Source organism: Eriocheir sinensis, chromosome 61, assembly GCF_024679095.1.
Source record: "Eriocheir sinensis breed Jianghai 21 chromosome 61, ASM2467909v1, whole genome shotgun sequence".
Lineage (NCBI taxonomy): Eukaryota > Metazoa > Arthropoda > Malacostraca > Decapoda > Varunidae > Eriocheir > Eriocheir sinensis.
In genome coordinates this window covers 6,871,800-6,895,138 of record NC_066569.1, presented here as the reverse complement: position 1 = coordinate 6,895,138, position 23,339 = coordinate 6,871,800, and the positions used below count along the sequence as shown (strand labels likewise).

The 23,339-nt window shown below is 39.7% G+C and overlaps 1 protein-coding gene across 6 annotated transcripts in view; it reads left to right on the top strand.

The window, feature by feature from the left end:
* Positions 1–258: 258 nt before the first annotated feature.
* The window catches only part of LOC126986290 (ceramide-1-phosphate transfer protein-like), a 36,463-nt gene continuing 13,382 nt past the window's right edge, over positions 259–23,339 (top strand). For 3 of the 6 annotated variants that reach the window (XM_050842267.1, XM_050842265.1, XM_050842266.1), the window contains exon 1: positions 259–350. In XM_050842267.1, the coding sequence (XP_050698224.1) occupies positions 274–350 (77 nt within the window). In that variant the 5' untranslated portion in view covers positions 259–273. Of the gene's footprint in view, positions 351–2,556; positions 2,725–10,716; positions 10,882–23,339 lie in introns of those variants that run through there. The other 3 variants (XM_050842268.1, XM_050842269.1, XM_050842270.1) reach the window with 3 other exon arrangements.

The window sequence follows — 23,339 nt, the reverse complement described above, 5'->3', positions numbered from 1 at the left end:
CCACCAAACTTCATTCTTCCCTTTACTCTCCATCTATCGTATGCATGGAGGTAGGAAGGGTGGAGTCGACCTCAGCACCTGACTTGTGATGCCGCAGAACTGTCATTTCCAGGTGTTTAAGTAGAAGGGTGTGGTGTCAGGTATTAGTCAGGTCACTCTCCACCCATTGCTCCACCTGGACTTCCCTGTGCTGAATTATCATAGTAGACTCATTTCTAGTTCAACTTCGAGAGTGGAAGGTTCTACAGTGTTTAGCTCTCCTACATCCTTAAAATGTCCATACGTTATGTTGCATTGCGGTGTGAGGAGCGGGATGACGATAGATCTCGCCAATCGACTACTTTTTATTGGTAAGTTCCATTACATTTCAGTTTTTCAGTGTGTGTGTGTGAGAGAGAGAGAGAGAGAGAGAGAGAGAGAGAGAATCAAAAACGACACCCATGATCGTATGCAAGAGTTAACCAGTGTTCCAAGTCTTTCATCGTGTTACTGGTGAAACTCGAGGACATCTACCACCTTTCTCTCCCTACCCATCCCCATCTATGTACTGTCCAGCTGTCGTATGCAAGAGTTAACCAGTGTTCCAAGTCTTTCATCGTGTTACTGGTGAAACTCGAGGACATCTACCAGCCTTCTTTTCCTACCCATCCCCATCTATGTACTGTCCAGCTGTCGTATGCAAGAGTTAACCAGTGTTCCAAGTCTTTCATCGTGTTACTGGTGAAACTCGAGGACCTTTCTCTTCCTACCCATCCCCATCTATATAAGTACTGTCCAGCTATCGTATGCAAGAGTTAACCAGTGTTCCAAGTCTTTCATCTCCGTCGCTGGTAAAACTCTGATAGGCTATAGCTTTCCTTTGTCTATATTTTCTTCTTTCTATTATAAAAACTCAATACCATAGGCCACTTTCTTTGGCTTCTGCTGTACCCTTATCTCGAGACATTATATTTTGTCCTTAAACTGCCTTCGTTCTCGTAATGTATTAATAATCCTAAGTATTATTAAATTCAGATATATTCAATAATTCTACGTATCCATTTTCTGCTTTTTTTTAATTCCTGCGTCTAGTCAAGTGATGAATGTCTCTCACTCCAGTAGTAATTCAACATGGATCTAATACGTTAATAGATGGTTATGACACACGAAAAAAACATGATAGATTTTTAAGTGTAGAGTGTATAGCTTATTTTCATGTCTGGGATGAGCTAATTATACGTGGTGTCGATAATTTAATATAGTGTTGTTTGATATAATGGATTAGTCATGAATCGAGGGAAAATAACCGAAGCCCAATAAAGAGAAATAAATAACTCCCGATAAACTTGAATATATCGAGAGAAAAATTACTGAAGCCCAACTGGTTATTGAAATTGAATTGTTATCTTGTAGTTGTTTGGGTGCGCCAACGAATATTTCAAGACACTTTAGTAACCAATTTAGACCCCAAATAAACCCATAAAACTCATTACAGTGAAGAGAAAAATATATTAACACCTGTACGAGCCATTAACAGGTGTGTCAAGGGTTACTGAAATTAGATTATTAAGTAGTTTGGGTGTTAACGGGTATTTCCACACAATTTTACCTAATATAACCAACTTAGGACCGTAACTTAACCCGCTAAACCAATAATAGTGTAAAAAAAATACATTAACATCTGTACGAGCCGCTAACAGGTGTGTGGAAGGTGAATGAAGCAAGATTATTAAGTAGTTTGGGTGTCAGCGGGTATTTCAACACAATTTTACTTGATATAACCAACTTAGGGCAGTAATTAAAGTCACTAAACGAAGTCTAGTGAGGAGAAACCATATATTAACACCTGTATGAGCCGCTAACAGGTGTGTGGAAGGTGATTGAAGCTAGATTGTTAAGTAGTTTGGGTGTCAACGAGTATTTCCACACAGTTTTACCTAATATAACCAACTTAGGGCAGTAATTAAACCCACTAAACAAATTCTAGTGAGGAGAAACCATATATTAACACCTGTATGACCCGCTAACAGGTGTGTGGAAGGTGATTGAAGCAAGATTGTTAAGTAGTTTGGTTGTCAACGAGTATTTCCACATAATTTTACCTAATATAACCAGTACAGTACCAGGACAGTAATTAAACCCCCTAAACTCATTCTAGTGAGGAGAAACCATTTGTTAACACCTGTATGACCCGCTAACAGGTGTGTGGAAGGTGACTGAGGCAAGATTGTTAAGTAGTTTGGGCGTCAACGAGTATTTCAACACAATTTTACCTAATATAACCAACTTAGGACTATAAATAAACAACTTAAACTCAATATAGTGAAGAGAAACCATATATGAACACCTGTACGAGCCGGTAACAGGTGTTTAAACGGTAATTAATGAAGATGATCCCTGTTTTGGTGTCATGGAGAATTAAACAAAACTACCCATCACACAAACTACCTAAAACAACCAACATAGACCCATTCCCAAGCCACTAAACCCACTCTAACAGGGAGAAACAACCTATAACCACGTGTATGAGGTGATAACAGGTGTGTGGGGGGTAATTAAGGGCAGGTGTATCCACAGGTAGAGGCGTTCCAATTCTCCCTGCCCCCAAGAGTGACGTGTTGACAGGTGGACTCGCGCTCTTGTTTTTTTCTCCTTTTTTTTGTGGATTTCTCCTTCCTTCCACCTTGTCCTCTCACCTGAAGACACCTGAGCGTCCCTAGAGTCTCACCTGAGCGGGAAATACAGGTGAGATGGAGTAAAAGTCGTGTTTAAGCGGAAAATCGAGTCCCTTTGCTGTTCTAATTTCCTGGCCGTCATGTTTATTTCTCCATTTTTTCCTCTTTTCCTATTTTCTTCCACCTTGTCCTTTCACCTGAAGACACCTGAGCGTCCCTAGCGTCTCACCTGAGCTAGGAACACAGGTGAGATGACGTTTAAATATATATAAAAAGGAAAATTGTCTCGTTCCTGTTCTAATTTCCTGGTTGTCATTTTTATTTCTCCATTTTTTCCTCTTTTCCTATTTTCTTCCACCTTGTCCTTTCACCTGAAGACACATGAGCACCCCTAGCATCTCACCTGAGCTAGAAACACAGGTGAGATGACGTTTAAATATATATAAAAAGGAAAATTGTCTCGTTCCCGTTATAATTTCCTGGTTGTCATTTTTATTTCTCCATTTTTTCCTCTTTTCCTATTTTCTTCCACCTTGTCCTCTCACCTGAAGACACCTGAGCGTCCCTAGCGTCTCACCTGAGCTAGGAACACAGGTGAGATTACGTTTAGATATAGATAAAAAGGAAAATTGTCTCGTTCCTGTTCTAATTTCCTGGTTGTCATTTTTATTTCTCCATTTTTTCCTCTTTTCCTATTTTCTTCCACCTTGTCCTCTCACCTGAAGACACCTGAGCGTCCCTAGCGTCACACCTGAGCTAGGAACACAGGTGAGATTACGTTTAAATATAGATTAAAAGGAAAATTGTGTCGTTCCTGTTCTAATTTCCTGGTTGTCATTTTTATTTCTCCATTTTTTCCTCTTTCCCTATTTTCTTCCACCTTGTCCTCTCACCTGAAGACACCTGAGCACCCCTAGCGTCACACCTGAGCTAGGAACACAGGTGAGATTACGTTTAAATATAGATTAAAAGGAAAATTGTGTCGTTCCTGTTCTAATTTCCTGGTTGTCATGTTTATTTCTCCATTTTTTCCTCTTTTCCTATTTTCTTCCACCTTGTCCTCTCACCTGAAGACACATGAGCACCCCTAGCGTCTCACCTGAGCTAGAAACACAGGTGAGATTACGTTTATATATAGATTAAAAGGAAAATTGTCTCGTTCCTGTTCTAATTTCCTGGTTGTCATTTTTATTTCTCCATTTTTTCCTCTTTTCCTATTTTCTTCCACCTTGTCCACTCACCTGAAGACACATGAGCGTCCCTAGCGTGTCACCTGAGCTAGAAACACAGGTGAGATGACGTTTAAATATATATAAAAAGGAAAATTAAGTCTCGTTCCTGTTCTACTTTCCTGGTTGTCTTGTTTTCTCCCTTTTTTTGTGGATTTCTTTGTTTTTTTCATCTTGTCCTGTCACTCTAAAACACCAGAACATCCCTAGAGTGTCACCTGAGGAAGTATCACAGGTAAATTAAAGGAATATATAGTAATAACCATAAAAATAAGACCCGACTTTTGTTCCACTTCCTCAGTTACCACTTTTTCCTCCTCTATTTCTGGCGGCTTTGACCTTCTTCCTCCTTGTCCTTCCTCCCCAAGCCACCAGAAGGAACATAGTTAATCACCTGAGGAAGTATCACAGGTAAATTAAAGGAATATAAAGTAATAACCATAAAAATAAAACTCTACTTCTGTTCCACTTCCTCAGTTACCACTTTTTCCCCCTCTATTTTTGGCGGCTTTGACCTTCCTCCTCCTTGTCCTTCCTCCCCAAGCCACCAAAGCATCCCTAGAGAGTCACCTGAGGGAGGAACACAGGTAAAAGGAATTAGATGTCAGTGTCTGAAGTGTAAAATTAGATATTGTTCCTCTGATTGCTAGGTTACAGTTTCCCTGATTTGATTGTTCAGATTAATTGATAACAAAATATGTCTTACGTGTGTTACCTGAGGGAGGAACACAGGTAAAAGGAATTAGATGTCAGTGTCTGAAGTGTAAAATTAGATATTGTTCCTCTGATTGCTAGGTTACTGTTTCCCTGATTTGATTGTTCAGGTTAATCAATACTGAAATATGTCTTCCGTGTGTTACCTGAGGGAGGAACACAGGTAAAAGGAATTAGATGTCAGTATATGAAGTATGAAATTAGATATTGTTCCTCTGATTGCTAGGTTACTGTTTCCCTGATTTGATTGGTTTGGGCAATCAATACCAGTACTGAAATATGTCTTTAGGGTGTCACCTATGGATGAACACATACACATACTTTTATTTTTACCTGTATTTCCCGCTCAGGTGAGGCTCTAAACTCAGTGAATTAGGTACTGGTGTTCTAATTCCTGGGTCACATTTTTCTTGAATTTTTGGTGGATTTTGAGTAGTTTTCCACCATGTCCTTCCACCTTACGGTTAATCTTACTGAGCACCACTCCAAACCAATATTCGTAATAATTTAGCAGGTGAAAGAATTATTATTGTAATGCATTTTCGTATACGTTTTACCTTGGGGAGGGGCCTGGGGGGGCAAGCCTCGTTAATTATAAAGTCGGGTGGGTTCAGTTTTCTAAGTCCATTGTTGTTGTTTCACGAGGGCCTCCATAGGCAGTACCGTCATTGGACATAGGGTGATTTTCTGGGACGTGGTGTCTTATAAGCCGTCAAATATGGTAATTCAACTATTTTTTCCCACCCTACCCTTATTATTATTATTATTATTATTATTATTATTATTATTATTATTATTATTATTATTATTTTTTACAACAAAGGAGACAGCTCAAGGGCTCACAAAAAAAGGAAACAATAATAAAAAAAGCCCGCTACTCACTGCTCCTAAAAAAAATCCAAAGAGGTTGCCGAAAGAGGGGTCAATTTCAGGAGGAGAGGTGTCCAGATTATTATTATTATTATTATTATTATTATTATTATTATTACTACTACTACTACCGAGATCCATTAAAATGCATATCGGGAAAATCCACCACCAGCAGAACCATCCGTAGAGAGTTACCTGGGCGAGCAACACAGGTGCATTCACAGAAACATAAACGTCTTAAACCGCAATGTAAGTGGAGCAGTGGAGCGACTCGGGGGCAAGGCAGGTGGAGAGGCGAAGGGGAAAAGTGTGAAGGGTAAACATTTATACGGTGGGTGTGGTATTTATAGGGACTTCTTCTATTTATTTACCCCCTCTGATGGACGATTCCACCCTGCAGCCTCACTTAACTGCCCATCCATCACTTTTTTTGTTGTTGTTGTTCTTTCTTCCTCCTCCTGTTATTTTCTTCCCTCTCTTACATTCTCTTTTTCTGTCTCTCATTCTATCCTCTTTATCTTACTTTTTACTGATCCCTCCTTCCTTATTCTCATGTTTCTTTCATGTAAAAATCAGTCTGTCCTTTTTTCTTTCTTTCTTCCTTCTGTTATTTTCTTCCCTCCCTTACATTCTCTTTTCCTGTCTCTCATTCTATCCTCTTCATCTTACTTTTTACCAGTCCCTCCTTACTTATTCTCATGTTTCTTTCTTTCATGTAAAAATCAGTCCATCCTTTTTTCTTTCTTTCTTCCTCCTGTTATTTTCTTCCCTCCCTTACATTCTCCTTTCCTGTCTCTCATTCTATCCTCTTCATCTTACTTTTTTTACCGATCCCTCCTTTCTTTTTCTCTTGTTTCTTTCTTTCATATAAAAATCAATACCTCGGGATGACGATTGGCTCGATTGAGGTAGTTAACCCGTCCACTGCGATTGGCACGGATATGGCTTTTACTGGTACCCTGGTAACATATATTCCCATGTCTTTCTCAGCCTCTGTGGTGGATAGTGGAGTGTTTCCCATGTGGTATTGGCGTGCTGAATATCCCCTCCCATGGTACACGAGTTTAAATTTTTCTTCACTGAATTTTAGCAGCCACTTTTTGTTCCACTCCTGTAGCTTGGTGAGGTCTTCTGGTAGGAAATCCGCAGTCAAGGGGTTAAGACTCAACCTTATAAACGTATGTGTGTGTGTGTGTGTGTGTGTGTGTGTGTAGCTGTTTTATGATATTGCTCCAGATTAGGGTCACCTTTCTTAACACCGAGAGAGAGAGAAAGGGAAGAGAAGTGGATTTGTCATTATTTCCCCTTTTTCTCTGTCTCTCAGCTCTGCAAAACCTGGGGTGTGGGTAGGTGTCAGGAAGGGAGTGCATTGTCCTCATATGTTAGTTTATCAGTGTGAAATGTGAGTCGAGGAAATCTTGTCAGTGTGTGTTAGTTTCCAGGGTAAATCACTTTGGTTTATGTGCAGTGGTGGTGGAGGTGGTGTGGGAGAGAGAGAGCAGCCAAATAGGTTAAGCAGAGGGAGGGAGTGTTCTTTGTTTTGTTATCTTTTATTTGTGTTTTGCTTATAATTATACTTGACGAGAGGACTGCATCAATCTGGGACTACAAACGGATTTCCGACAATGTGAATCGTAACTGGGATTCTTGAAATTAAATGAGTAGGCACTCTTAATAAAGAAGAACAGATAAAAAACATTACTATAATACTGCCAAGATCATAAACATCACACATGACTAATCAGTGAAAATATATCGACTAGAATCATAACTGGCAGACATGAAATTAAGTAGAAAATGTGAGTAATATGTAAAAAAGATGAACATTAGTAAATCATCCCATCTCAAGATCTTAAAAGCTACATAAGACCCATCCGACACCATGTAGATTTATCAGTGAAAATATATCAGCTGAATCATAACTGGCAGACATGAAATTAAGTAGAAAATGTGAGTAATATGTAAAAAAGATGAACATTACTAAATCATCCCATCTCAAGATCTTAAAAGGCTATGCAAGACCCATCCGACACCATGTAGATTTATCAGTGAAAATACATCAGCTGAATCACAACTGGCGGACATGAAATTAAGTGTAAAACATGGGTAATAATATAAACTGAATAAGGCGCATTACTTAAATATCCCCTCTGAAGATCTTAAAAGCTACGCAAGACCCATCCAACACCATTTACATTTATCAGTGAAAATACATTAACTGAATCACAACTGGCAGACATGAAATTAAGTGTAAAACATGGGTAATAATGTAGGGTGAATAAGGAGCATTACTAAAATATCCTACCGCAAGATCTTAGAAGCCACGCAAGACCCATCCAACACCATTTACATTTATCAGTGAAAATACATCAACTGAATCATAACTGGTGGACATGAAATTAAGTGTAAAACATGGGTAATAATGTAGGGTGAATAAGGAGCATTACTAAAGTATCCTACCGCAAGATCTTAGAAGCCACGCAAGACCCATTCAACACCATTTACATTTATCAGTGAAAATACTTCAGCTGAATCATAACTGGCAGACATGAAATTAAGTAGAAAATGTGAGTAATATGTAAAAAAGATGAACATTACTAAATCAAACATTACTAAATCGTCCCATCTCAAGACCTTAAAAGCTAAGCAAGGCCCATCCAACACCACATAGATTTATCAGTGAAAATACATCAACTGAATCACAACTGGCGGACATGAAATTAAGTGGGAAACGTGGATAATAATGTAGAGTGAATAAGGAGCTTTACTAAAATATTCCCTCGCAAGATCGTAAATGTCACACGACCCATCCAACACCGAGAGCTTGGGTGGGGAGAGAAGGGGCGGGGGAAGACCTGTATCACCGTATACCTCACAAAACTGGGTACATCGCAAGTCTTTTCCCTCGTCCTTTACAGCATCACACCAGGCAGGCACTGTTCTCCTCTCCGTGCCAAGCGCTAACCGTGTCTCCTGTGGCGTGACAAAACAAAACAAAAAAAAAACACTATGCTTCAGGAGGATAAGGTTACACGCCCCCACCCTTGCTCCGTTTACTGAAATTAACCGCCACATCCACAGGTCAGGGATGTGTTAGTGTTTGTGCAGGCATGCGATGAGTCCTGGCACACCGCCCGTGATGTTTGCGTGGCTCAGTGAGGAGAGTTGCGAGTGTGTCTTTCCTGAGGGGTTTGAGATTTACTGACGTGGGGTGTTTATACTGGGAGATAGGAGTGGTAGCCAAGTCTTAGCTAATACCCTTGCATATTTTACGTATACATGTGCAACAGGATGGCTTTTTTTTGTTTGCCAGGAAAAAATAGACACCCACTTGTTGATTCTCCTAAATGTGAAAGAATAAGTGTAGAAGAGGTTGATGTATTCAGTTTTGCATATCCATTCCCCTATGAAGGTTGAGATATTGTTTTTTTTCTTAGTTTGCAGGGGAATGATAGATACCCACTTGTTGATTGTCGTAAATGTGAAAGAATAAGGGTAAGGAAAGAAGGTTGTGTATTCAGTTTTGCATATCCATTCCCCTATGAAGGTTGAGGTAATTTTTTATTTATTTATTTTTTTATTTTTTTTAGTTTGCAGGGGAATGATAGATACCCACTTGTTGATTGTCGTAAATATGAAAGAATAGGAGTAGTGAAAGAAGTTTGTGTGTTCAAATTTGCATATCCGTTCCCCTATGAAGGTTAAGATATTGCTTCTGCCCTCTCTTTACTTATTATTCTTATCCCTGTCTGCTCATGGAAGGGACTCTGTTTGGGTCTATATCATTTTTTTTCCCTTTGATGACCTTTATTTATACTGGGAGGTGACAGTGGTGGCCAGGTCTTAGCTAATACCTTGCATACTTTACTTACATGCATAGGAGGAAAGTTTTTTTTTATTTAGAGTTTGCAGGGGAATGATAGACACCCACTTGTTGATTCTCCTAAATATGAAAGAATAGGAGTAGGGAAAGAAGTTTGTATTCAATTTTGCATATCCGTTCCTCTATGAAGGTTAAGATATTGCTTCTGTCCCCTCTTTATTTATTTTTCTTATCCCTGTCTGCTCATGGAAGGGACTCTGTTTGGGTCTATATCATTTTTTTCCCTTTGATGACCTTTATTTATTGTGGGGGGATGTTGAGCTGTGGCCAAGTCCTAGCTAATACCCTTGCATACTTAACATACTTGAATAGGAGAATTGCCTTTTTATATAGAGTTTGCAGGGAAAAATAGACACCCACTTGTTGATTCTCGTAAATATGAAAGAATAAGAGTGGGAGAAAAAGTTTGTATTCAATTTTGCATATCCGTTCCCCTATGAAGGTTAAGATATTGCTTCTGTCCTCTCTTTTTTTTTTTTCTTATCTCTGTCTGCTCACTGAAGGGACTGTTTGGGTCTATCAATTTTTTTTCCTTTGATGCCCTTTATATATACTGGGAGGTGATAGCGGTGGCCAAGTCTTACCTAATACCCTTGCATACTTAACTTAGATGAGTAGGAGAATTGCCTTTTTATTTAGAGTTTGCAGGGGAAAAAATAGACACCCACTTGTTGATTCTCGTAAATATGAAAGAATAAGAGTGGGAGAAAAAGTTTGTATTCAATTTTGCATATCCGTTCCCCTATGAAGGTTAAGATATTGCTTCTGTCCTCTCTTTTTTTTATTTTTCTTATCTCTGTCTGCTCACTGAAGGGACTGTTTGGGTCTATCAATTTTTTTTTCCTTTGATGCCCTTTATTTATACTGGGAGGTGTGAGCGGTGGCCAGGTCTTAGCTAATACCTTGCATACTTTACTTACATGCATAGGAGGAAAGTTTTTTTTATTTAGAGTTTGCAGGAGAATGATAGACACCCGCTTGTTGATTCTCCTAAATATGAAAGAATAGGAGTAGGGAAAGAAGTTTGTGTATACAGATGCATATCCGTTTCCCTCTTCAAAGGTGTACGTATTGCATTTGTCTTATCTTGAGGAGTCATAAAGGAGAGAGCATCAAAATCCGAGAGGCAGCAGGATATCCTTGACTGACTCAGGAAATAGCTTAATGGTCATCTTGGCATTAACATCTTGAGGTGTCATAGAGGAGAGGGAGGCAGCGGGTAACATCAGCTGTGGGGTGTCCTTGGCCGACTCAGGAAATAACTCATAGATCATCTTAGCATTAGCATCCTGAGGTGTCATAGAGGAGAGGGAGGCAGCGTGTAACACGTCAGCTGTGGGGTGTCCTTGGCCGGCTCAGGAAATAACTCTTAGTGGGTTGGTGGGAAGTATAGCTTATGGCACCTTGATAAGAGCAAGATAAGGGTACTGCATCATGTATTAACACAGTAAGCGAACAGAGGGATTAGAGGAGAGGAGGAGTGAGCCAGTGGAGGTAGACTACTTACAACGTACCAGGAAGACATAACCAGGTAATTCTAGTTTGCCCCTCGACTGCGGATTTCCTGCAAGAAGACATCACTAAGCTGCAGGAGTTAAGCAAAAAGTGGCTGCTGCAATTCAATGGGGAAAAATGTAGTCATGCACCTTGGGAGGGGATATCCAGCACACCAATACCACATGGGACACACTCCACTATCCACCACAGAGGCAGAGAAAGACCTGGGAGTGTATGTTACCAGGCTACCAGTGAAGGGATATCCAGCACACCAATACCACATGGGACACACTCCACTATCCACCACAGAGGCAGAGAAAGACCTGGGAGTTTATGTTACCAGGCTACCAGTGAAGGGATATCCAGCACACCAATACCACATGGGAAACACTCCACTATCCACCACAGAGGCAGAGAAAGACCTGGGAGTGTATGTGACCAGGCTACCAGTGAAGGGATATCCAGCACACCAATACCACATGGGACACACTCCACTATCCACCACAGAGGCAGAGAAAGACCTGGGAGTGTATGTTACCAGGCTATCAGTTAAGGCGAAATCCGTGCCAATCGCAGCGGATGGGGTAATAGGATGACATTGTTCCGAGGCCTGTGCTTTCAGATGCTTTCGTCACTCACAACAAATATTTCTGAAGGCTACGAAGGAGATTAGTCATTCCCTTCTTCATTTCTGTCTCCTTCTCTTCTTCATTCTCCTTGTCGTCTTTCATGTCATCTTTATTATTTTACTCACCTCTTATCTCCTTATTCCTCTTCCTCATTTTCCTATATTCATTTTCTCTATCTGTTGTTTCTTATGTCATTTTTATCATCTTCTTTATTCTTTTATTCATCTCTTATCTCCTAATTCCTCTTCCTCATTCTCCTTTTATTCATTTTCTCTGTTGTTTCTTATTTCATCTTTATTTTTTATTTCCTTCTCTTTTGTCTCCCTTTTATGATTTATCCTCTTATTCTTCTTGTTTTTTTCTTTCATTAGTCATTTCTGTCTCCTAATTCCTCTTATTCATTCATCTTCTTTATCTGTTGTATGAGTTTTTTCACATTCATGGTGCAGAAACCTTGACAAAATATCACCAGGTCAAAAACTACCCATGGAAATACCCACAACAACCTCTGTGTACAAAAAAACCTTGAATGTTTGTTTGATGAAACCCTAAGACTAAGACTAAAAGTTCTAGGATTTTTGATGTTTTAATGATAGGATTGATATTGTTTTGTGTAGTAGGCCCTTACTTTTTTTTATTTATTTTATTATTTTTTTACATACGGACACGGCTACGGCTCACAAAAAGATAAAAAAAAAAAAAAAAAACTTGCTACTCCTATAAAATAAAAAAGAAGAAAAAAAAAGTAGAAAGAAGAGAGAGGCGGAAGGAGGTGAGAGTGTCTTGTTTTCACACTCGGCACTTATCAACTTTTTTTTATTGTTTATGGCTTAGTTACTATTCTGATGAGGTAGGATTGCTATTTTTTTTCCTGTGGGTCTAAGGTACTTTTTTTGTTTTGTTTTCACACTCGGCACACTTATTAACCTTTTTCATTGTTGTTTATGATTTAGTAACAATTCTAATGAGGTACGATTGCTATTTTTTTCCTGCGAGTCTAAGGTAATTTTTTATTTTGTTTTCGCACTCGGCACTTATCAACCTTTTTTTTTATATTGTTGTTTATGGATTAGTTTACGTTTCGTCTCCTCCTCTCAAGGAAAACTAGGTTGCATGTCCTCTCAGATGTTTATACAATGTTTCCTAGTCAGTCTTATTTATCTTTTTACGGTACTTGATTGCCTCACATCGAAACTACCCCGTATGTACTCCTGTAAAAGTATATATCTTACCTCTCTGACTGACCTAAGTGAACACAATTAGTAGGGAACCACAAAATTTATCTAGAAAGTTATATTTTTTACGGTACTTGATTGCCTCACATCGAAACTACCCTGTATGTACTCGTCTAAAAGTGTATATCTTACCCCCTCGACTGTGACCTTAAGTGAACACAGTAAGTAAGGAACCACAAAATTTATCTAGAAAGTCTTATATTTTACGGTACTTAATTGCCTCGCATCGAAACTACCCAGTATGTACTTGAGTAAAAGTGTATATCTTACCTCTGACTATGACCTAAGTGAACACAGTAATTAAGGAACTAAAAAAATTATCCAGAAAGTAACTGCTGTTGATTCATATGGAGAAAATACACTCGGCCAGAAAATGTTGATAGACTTGTGAAATGATTTAAATTTAAGGCTGTCCCGTCCACACATCCAAAGCTAAAGTACGAATGAAATGAGTTACTGGAAAATATAGCCATAAAATAACAGCTTTGTATTAATTTGTAAACAAGAGAATGACAGGTTCAAAACGTAATAATTTTAGAGTGATATTTTGAAGGTATCCCATTCACATTCCACACAAATCACAAGCTAAGATCAACTGTTTCCAAAGGCCAAAAGGAGACCAGTCAGATTCTAATGAGTGTTTTTTTCTTAGGTTCAATGTACAGGAGAAAGGTTACACTACCACCAAGGTCATTTAACTGTCCCAGGGAAGTGCTCAAAACTCCTACAAAAGCCTTGTTAAATATGTTAGCTTGGGCACCAAAATATTTACCACATAAGCTTTCTCAGTTTCAACATATAGAGGAAAGGTCACAATACCACCAAGGCTATATAACTGCCCAGGGAAGTGCCCAAAACTCCTATGAAAGCCTTGTCAGATATGTGAGCTTGGGGCCGAAATGTTTGAGAATATGAAGCTTTGCCCTTACATAAGCTTTCCTAGGTTCTTTCTTAGGCTCAATGTACAGAGGAAAGGCCAAACTACCACCAATGCCATATAACTGCCCAGGGAAATCCTCAAAACTTCTATGAAAGCCTTGTCAAATTTGTGAGCTTGGGGCCGAAATGTTTTAAAATATGACCGTTTGCCCTTTACATAGGCTTCCTTAGGTTCAATGTACAGAGGAAAGGCCAGACTACCACCAAGGCCATACAACTGCCCAGGGAAATCCTCAAAACTCCTATGAAAGCCTTGTCAAATTTGAGCTTAAATGTTTTAAAATATGATTACATAGGCTTTCTTAGGCTCAATGTACAGAGGAAAGGCCAAACTACCACCAAGGCCATACAACTGCCCAGGGAAATCCTCAAAACTCCTATGAAAGCCTTGTCAGATATGTGAGCTTGGGGCCGAAATGTTTTAAAATATGACCGTTTGCCCTTTACATAGGCTTTCTTAGGTTCAATGTACAGAGGAAAGGCCAAACTACCACCAAGGCCATACAACTGCCCAGAGAAATCCTCAAAACTCCTATGAAAGCCTTGTCAGATATGTGAGAATGGGGCCGAAATGTTTAACCCGGTAGCAGTGACGGGCCAGATTTGTGGCTTTTCTGTGTACCAGCGACGGGCCAAATTTTTGCCACGATATAAACCCCCCAAAAATAGATGATGCATAAACTGATCACAAATGCGTTGATATATATTATGAAATGGTTTGCGTGAGTGATGATTTTTTCTCATTATTCTCGCTTAGAGGGACCTTTAAGAAACATGATCCCCGCAGCTACTGAGTTAAAAGTATGTCCCTTAGCCCTTGCATAAGCCAGGTGGGGCCTTCTAGCACTCTGCCTAAATACCAAGGAAAACATGAGTCTGTTAACACCCTGCTCCCTATTTAATTGTCCTTGGCTAGTAAGAGGAGAGTTGCAAGATCTTTTATTTATCCATTCTATATCTATTTCTTTATTTTTATTTTCTATTTGATCTTTATTTTCTGATTTGTGGTAAAGTCCCTGAGTAAGGTACCTATATACTGCATGTGTTTTTTGTGCTTTCTCGGACATCTCCTGCTGAAATAAGGCTCCTCTCTGTCTTTAAGGAATGTGCAGAAATTTATATTGATTCTGTGATTATTTTCTTTGATATGTGGAAATCTTTTGTTGGGACAGTCACAGAGGAAGTGAGCTGTGAAAACTTTTGTCATCTCAACCCGGTAGCAGAAACGGGGCAAATTTTTGGCTTTACCGTGTACCAGCGACGGTCTAAATTTTTGCCTTGATATAAACCCCCATAAATAGATGATGCATAAACTGATAAATGCATTAATATATATTATGAAATGGTTTATGTGACGATTTTTTTCATTTTTCTCGCTTAGAGGGGCCATTAAGAAACATGATCCCCGCAGCTATTGGGTTAAGCAACTGTCAACTAATTATGTCATATTCCTTGGAAGGTAGTTATATTTTTCTCCTTTTCACTTATCATTCTATGTCAACACAATCTCATGGGTGTATGCGATGAGATATGAGGGCAAGGCTTTTTCTTTAGTTCATTCACCAGTCCCTTTGAACTATAAACTCAAGCACAGTACAGAATCATCTATATATTTTCTCTTCTCTCCACATTCTACTTTCTCATAATTTCACCTCAGCACAAGGTCAGTTATAAGGGCAAGGGTGGTTCAGGACATTCACCATCCCCTCGGAACTATAAACTCTTGCACATTGCAGAATCATGTACCCTTATAGCAGCTGAACTATTACTGTGACATTTTCATCCTTCACAGTCTGCATACAAAATCATATTGACACCTCTACCCTAACCTTTACAAGCACAGTATTTAAGTTATGTATGAAGTTATTTAGCTCTGTAACCAGTCCGCTGTATTTCTTTTTTCTTTATTTTTCTGGTTCTTCCTCCCTCCTGGTTACTTTCCTCCCTCTCCAACATTCTCTTTCTCCTCTTTCCATTATTTTTTTAGGGCAAGGGTGGTTCAGGACATTCACCACCCCCTTGGAACTATAAACTCTTGCACATTGCAGAATCATGTACCCTTATGGCTGTTGAACTATTACTGTGCAATTTTCATCCTTCACAATCTGCATAAAAAATCCTATTAACACCTCTACCCTAACCTTTACAAGCACAGTATTTAAGTTATGTATGAAGTTATTTAGCTCTGTAGCCAGTCCGCTGTATTTCTTTTTTCTTTATTTTTCTGGTTCTTCCTCCATCCTGGTTACTTTCCTCCCGCTCCGACATTCTCTTTCTCCTCTTTCCATTATTTTTTTAGGGCAAGGGTGGTTCAGGACATTCACCACCTCCTCGGAACTATAAACTCTTGCACATTGCAGAATCATGTACCCTTATGGCTGTTGAACTATTACTGTGCAATTTTCATCCTTCACAATCTGCATAAAAAATCCTATTGACACCTCTGCCCTAACCCTTAAGCACCCTATAAGCACAGTGTTTCAGTAATGTATTCCTTTTCTTCTTTCCTTTCTTCACTATTTTTATTTTCTTCTTTTTTTCCCCTTTTTCTTTTTTCCCTCTTCTCTTCTTCCTCCACCTTCTCTTTCCTTCCTTCACTGTCTTTTCTCCTTCTTTTCTCTACCTCTTCTAGCCCTTTAACCCGTCCGCTGCGATTGGCATGGATTTGACCTTCTCTGGTAGCTTGGTAACATTATACTCCCAGGTCTTTCTCTGTCTCTGTGGTGGATAGTGGAGTGTTTCCCATGTGGTATTGGTGTGCTGGATATCCCCTCCCAAGGTGCAGGACTGTACATTTTTTTTTTCACTGAATTGTAGCAGCTACTTTTTGGTCCACTCCTGTAGCTTGGTAAGGTCTTCTTGTCAGGGTTGGAAAAAATCATGGTTTTTTCCTTAAAAAAAAAAAAAAAAAAAAATCGATTTACAGTATTTGATTTAAATCGGATTTTTTTTTATTTAAATCATTAACTATTATTATTGTTATTATTATTATTATTATTATTATTATTATTATTTTTTTTTTTTTTTGTGTGTGTGTGTGTGTGTGTGTGTGTGTGTGTGTGTGTGTGTGTGCATTAATCCTTGTTTGTTTCCACTGATTATTTGTTTGTCTTATGAGGGATGATTCATGTAATTTTTCTCTCCTGTAAAATCAATACCCGGGATGATGACTGGCTTGACTGCAGCGGTTAAGACTCAACCTTATAAACTAACCCTGAAAAAAAAAACTACCTAACTACTACGAAGGTAAATGTTAAGTAAAAAAACAAATCTATTGCCACCTCTCCCCCACAAGCTACCAGCACTGCCCCTTGTATAGAAAAAAATGTCAACGCCTAAATCACGGCATTTCAACACAGGCGTCTCCATCCCACCATTCGACACAGGACCCAAAAAAACAGTTCCTTGCTGCACCTTAAGAGCCAACCTGCCAGACCTGTTTTTAGCCTTCACCGCAGGCACAGAAACACTATTGAGTAAGAGGAATGTGTGGGGAAATGGCAGAAATTGTTACATTTTCCTGGGCATTGTTCAGACAGGGAAGTCGTTGGAACCAGACGCCGCAAGCAGACCAGAAGGCTTTTATTGGCTGTCCATTATTATTATTATTATGTTTGTGAAGATACAGTTAGGTAGTAATGCTTCTGTTTTGGTGTGTATCATTGCCACTGCAGGAGAAGGAAGTGTGTGTGTGTGTGTGTGTGTGTGTGTGTGTGTGTGTCTGTGCCTGTCTGTCTATATGTGTGTGTGTGTGTGTGTGTGTGTGTTTGCATTTCACTCAATATTATGTTTTAGAAGTTCACTGTCATCATTTGTCTTACTTTTGTTTTAATTTTAACTATTTTGCTTGATTTGATTAGGGTATGGGCATTTCAGGTGTGTGTGTGTGTGTGTGTGTGTTCTTTTTTACTTGTTCTTTGCCAATTTTATTTCCAAAGAATCGAGTCAATGTGTGTGTGTGTGTGTGTGTGTGTGTGTGTGTACAGTTAGTCAGTCTGGGCGTATCAGGGAGGAAGGGAAGGGGCGACCTCACTCTGTAGGGCAAAGGTCGAGTAAATGTTAAGAATCTGTGTGAAGTGCAGGAGGGGCAGTGGGCTAGCCTTTTTTTGCCCCATTTTCCTCCGTCTTGACATGGGTTCGGGGGGGAGGCTGATCCGATCCCAACCACCGCCGATTGTCACGACCATACAAGGGATTGGAATGTGTAATGAACTATAGGCTTAAAAAAAAAAGGTGTGTGGGGTGGAGGGTGGAGGGAGAGGTGGAGGAGGAGAAGGAGAATGGGAAGAAGAAGGAAGAGGAGAGGAAGGAAAAAGAAAGAGGAGAAAGAAGAGAAGAGAGGGAGTAGAAGGAAGGAATGAAGAAGAGAAATGTGTGTAGGGAGGAGGGGGAGAATGGAGAGAAGAAGGAAGAGGAGAGGAAGGAAAAAGAAAGAAGAGAAAGAAGAGAAGAAAGGGAGTAGAAGGAAGGAAGGAAGGGAAATGTGTGTAGGGAGGAGGGGGAGAATGGAGAGAAGGAGGAGAAAGAGGAGAGGAAAGGAAGGAAGAAAGAGGAGGAGTAAGAGAAGAAAGGAAGAAGAGGAGTGTATGTAGGGTGGAGGAAGAGGAGGGGAATGGGAAGGAGGAGAAAGGAAGGAAGAAAGAGGAGGAGGAAGAGGAGAAAGGAGTGTGACTGTATGTGTGTGTGTGTGTGTGTGTTTGAAAGTAACAGTGTAAGGAAAACCACTTATTAGATTTTATTATACAAGTTTTACCACAAGGCTCTGAAGTGTTCTTGATACAAATCTAACCCAACTCTAAGGTCTTATTATTTTAACTCTACTATTTCTCACTTTATTACTTACTAACTTCATTATTTCTAAGTCTATTATTCTATCCTAACTACCTATATATGAAATCATCTCTGAGGCTTAGGGTCATATAAGACATTTCACCGCCCAAGAACACCTATTTGACAAGGCTTTCGTAGGAGTTGTGGGCATATACAAGAGTAGTTTTATGACCCTGGTGGTAGTGTGACCCTTCTTCTGTACCGTGAACCTGAAGAAACACTCATTAGAACCCGACTGACCCCCTCTTTGACCTTTAGAAATAACAGATGTGAGGATCGAATGTGTTTTGTGATACCAACCTTAGTGTTTCCCATGTAATCGCTGCCTTCACGCCCTTAACCCGGTAGCAGCGACGGGGCAAATTTGTGGCTTTACCGTGTAGCAGCGACGGGGCAAATTTGTGGCTTTACCGTGTAGCAGCGACGGGGCAAATTTGTGGCTTTACCGTGTAGCAGCGACGGGCCAAATTTGTGGCTTTACCGTAGCAGCGACAGGCCAAATTGTAGCTTTACCGTAGCAGCGACAAGCAAATTTGTGGCTTTACCTGTACCAGCGACAGGCCAAATTTGTGGCTTTACTATATATATATATATATATATATATATATGATGTAAACCCCCCAAAATAGATGATGCATAAACTGATCACAAATGTGTTGATATACATTATGAAATGGTTTGCGCGAGTGATGATTTTTTCTCATTTTTCTCGCTTAGAGGGACCCTTAAGAAACATGATCCCTGCAGCTACTGGGTTAAAAGGATCACTAGGGTAAAAAAAGTTGTCATATATAGTATACAAGCCCTAGCAATACCTACACCATTATTAGACTACCACACCATGACCACCAGTTCCATCCCACCACACCACTACCAATGTCATACTGCCACACCACCACCACCATGGACCACTACTTGAGCCACTAATCCTTCTGGTATATTCTTCCCTCCCAGACATCCTCTTTTTCCCCTTCTCCATTATTTCTTTATCTTGCATTTGTGTTCCTCCTTCTGCCTCCCTCTGCCATTCTCAGTCCCTCTTAACCCCTCCACACACACACACACACACGCACACATGTACACACACACAACGGGTCACTCCACACACACACACACACGCACACACATATGGGGAGTGGTCATGTTTTGAGGTCAAGAAGTCAAATACGTACATTTGTTTTTGTCGTCCGAGTTACCTTGAACACACACACACACACACACACACACACATACACATACACAGAGCACCCAGACAGAGAGAGAGAGAGAGGCGAGCTTGCAAAATCACCGACAGCTCACTCATATTCATTTTTTCCACACATATTTAACTCTCTCTCTCTCTCTCTCTCTCTTGCTCTCGGTCCCGCTCTTGCTTCCTCTCTCTCTTGTCGTCTTAATTAAGGTGGAAGGTGTAACACAAAGGTAGCAGTGTGAAGGTGAGCTTGCAGGGAGGCGGAAAAAACAGACTGAGTTGCTGGTATTGAATGAGGAAGTGATGAGAGCAATGTGTGTAGCAAGCAGGGAGGAGGAGGAGGAGGAAGAAGAGGAGAAGGTCATGATAGCAGAGACAGAGGCAGAAAAAGGGAAAAGGAAAATGGGTGATGGAATTAAATAAGATAAGAAAATAATGGGAATGGAGGAGGTGGTGGTGATGGTTCGGGGAGAGAAAGATGGGAAAATAAGGGGGAAAAGAAGAGGATGAGAAAAATTTGTGATGAATAGAAATAAGTTCAGAAAAGATTGGAAACTGGAACAAGAAGAAGAGGAATGAAGGAGGTGAAGGTGGTGATGGTGGGGGCAGAAAAAGAGGGGAAAAAGAAGAGGAGGAGAAAAATGTGTGATGAATAGAAATAAGAAAAGAAAATAATGAAAACTGGAACAACAAAAATAGGAATGAAGGAGAAGGTGATAATGATGACAGAAAGAGGGAAAAGAAGGGGAAGAGAAAAATTTGTTATGAATATGAATAAGTTAAGAAAATAATGAAAACTGGAACAACAAAAATAGGAATGAAGGAGAAGGAGAAGTAGATAATGATGACAGAAAGAGGGAAAAAAAGGGGAAGAGAAAAATTTGTTATGAATATGAATAAGTTAAGAAGATAATGAAAACTGGAGCAAAAAGAAGAGGAATGGAGAAGAAGAAGGTGATGATAGTGGAGGTGGTGATGGTGACAGACAGAGGTAGAAAAGGGGAAAAGAGGAGAAGGGAATTTGTAATGAGTAAAAAAAAAAGATAAGAAAAGGATGAAAAATAGAAATGGAGGAGGAGAAAAAAGTGAAATGAGAAGAAGGATAAAAAGAAAAGAAAAGGATGAAAAATAGAAATGGAGGAGGAGAAAAAAGTGAAATGAGAAGAAGGATAAAAAGAAGAGAAAAGGATGAAAAATAGAAATGGGGGAGGAAAAGAAAGTGAAATGAGAAGAAGGATAAAAAGAAGAGAAAAGGATGAAAAATAGAAATGGAGGAGGAGAAAAAAGTGAAATGAGAAGAAGGATAAAAAGAAAAGAAAAGTATGAAAAATAGAAATGGAGGAGGAGAAAAAAGTGAAATGAGAAGAAGGATGAAAAGAAAAGAAAAGGATGAAAAATAGAAATGGAGGAGGAGAAAAAAGTGAAATGAGAAGAAGGATGAAAAGAAGAGAAAAGAATGAAAAATAGAAATGGAGGAGGAGAAAAAAGTGAAATGAGAAGAAGGATGAAAAGAAAAGAAAAGGATGAAAAATAGAAATGGAGGAGGAGAAAAAAGTGAAATGAGAAGAAGGATAAAAAGAAGAGAAAAGGATGAAAAATAGAAATGGAGGAGGAGAAAAAAGTGAAATGAGAAGAAGGATAAAAAGAAAAGAAAAGTATGAAAAATAGAAATTGGGGAGGAGAAAAAGTGAAATGAGAAGAAGGATGAAAGAAGAAAGGATGAAAAATAGAAATGGAGGAGGAGAAAAAAGTGAAATGAGAAGAAGGATGAAAAGAAAAGAAAAGGATGAAAAATAGAAATGGAGGAGGAGAAAAAAGTGAAATGAGAAGAAGGATAAAAAGAAAAGTATGAAAAATAGAATTAGGGAAGGAAAAGAAAGTGAAATGAGAAGGATAAAAAGAAGAGAAAAGGATGAAAAATAGAAATGGGGAAGGAAAAGAAAGTGAAACGAGAAGAGGAAGAATTGACATCAGAGGGGAAAAAAAAAGATACGAAAAGGATGAAAAATAGAAATGGGGAAGGAAAAGAAAGTGAAACGAGAAGAAGAAGAATTGACAGAAGGAAAAAAAGAAAAGAAAAGAATAAAAAATAGAAATGGAGGAGTAGAAGAAGCATTAACATCATAAGGAAAAAAATAAAAAAAAAGGAAACAGAATGGAAAGAGGAAGCAAACAAGAACAGGGAAAAGGAGGAGGAGGAAAAATCACTTACAAAAAATTAACTTGAGGAAAAAAAAAAGAGTATGAAGGGAAAGAGAAAGTGACATGTACAAAAATAGAAGAAGGATGTGGAAAAGGATAAAAACTGGAACATAAATGGAGGAGGAGGAAGAGGAGGAGGAGGAGGACAAGAACGAACAAGAGGAACAAAGAGACGTTGACGATGAAGCACAAGAACAAGAAAGAGGGAAGAAGGAGAAGGAGGAGGAGGATGAAGTAGATGATAATGGAGGAAAGAAGGAAAGAAGAGGATGAAAAAATGGTAGAGGGAGGAAATAGAAGTAAGAGAGATGAAAATAACACAATAATAGAAATGAAGGAGGAGGAGGCAGCAGGGAAGTGGATAGGAGGAGGAAGAGGAAGGTGGGTAGGGGGAGGAGGAGGAGGAGGCAGCAGGGTAGGAAGAAGAGGAGGAGGAAGGGGCAAGGAGGTTGGTAGGGTATGAGGAGGAAGAGAAGGAGGAGGAGGAGGAAGCAGGGAGGAGGAGGAACAGGAAGGTGGGCAGTGTAGGAAGAGGAGGTAGGAGGAGGAGGAGGAGGTAGCTGGTAGGGTAGGAGAAGGAGGAGGAGGAGGAGGAGGAAGCAAGGAGGTCGGTAGGAGAAGAAGGAGGAGGAGGAGGAGAAGGAGAAGGTTGCAGGGAAGTGGACAGGGTTGGAAGAGGAGTAGGAGAAGTAGGCACGGAGGAGGAGGAGGAGGAGGAGGGAGGCAAGGAGGTTGGTAGGGTAGGAGGAGGAGGAGGAGGTAGCGAGGGGGCAGGGGGGGCGGGGGGGGTGGTGTGACCTTGCTTGGGGGTTGAACCGAGTGACTTTTAAACTGTTCTTGACACTGTTCTTGGTGCCCGGAGTTTCCTGCTGTTCCTCCCTGCTTTCTCTTTCCGCTGTTTCCTTCTTCCTCATTTTTCCTTGTGACTTCACAGATTATTTTATTCCACTTTTTCCACCTCCGCCGCCTCCCTTTTTCTTTTTGCTTTCTCTTTTTCCGTTATCTTCCCTTCTTCCTGTTTTATTCTTTACTTTCCTTCCTTCGATTTTGTACCTAATTTTTCTTCCTCCTTTTTTGCTAATTTCTGCTTTCTCTTTACGTTCTCTTCCCTTCTTCCTTTGATTTCACAGTTTTTTCCTTTTATTTTCCTTGTTAATTCAATGCCCACTTTTTCCTCCTCCTCCTCCTCCTCCCTCTCTCTGTACATTTCTGCTTTCTCTTTTCAATCTCTTCCTTTTTTTTCCTATTGATTTCTTTCTTTTCCTTGTTAATTTTTCCTCCTCCTCCTCCTCCCTCTCTCTGTACATTTCTGCTTTCTCTTTTCAATCTCTTCCCTTCTTCCTTTTTTTTCCTATTAATTTCACAGTTTTTTTTCCTTCTTTCTTTTCCTTGTTAATTCTATGCCCACTTTTTCCTCCTCCTCCTCCCTCTCTCTGTTAATTTCTGCTTTCTCTTTTCGATCTCT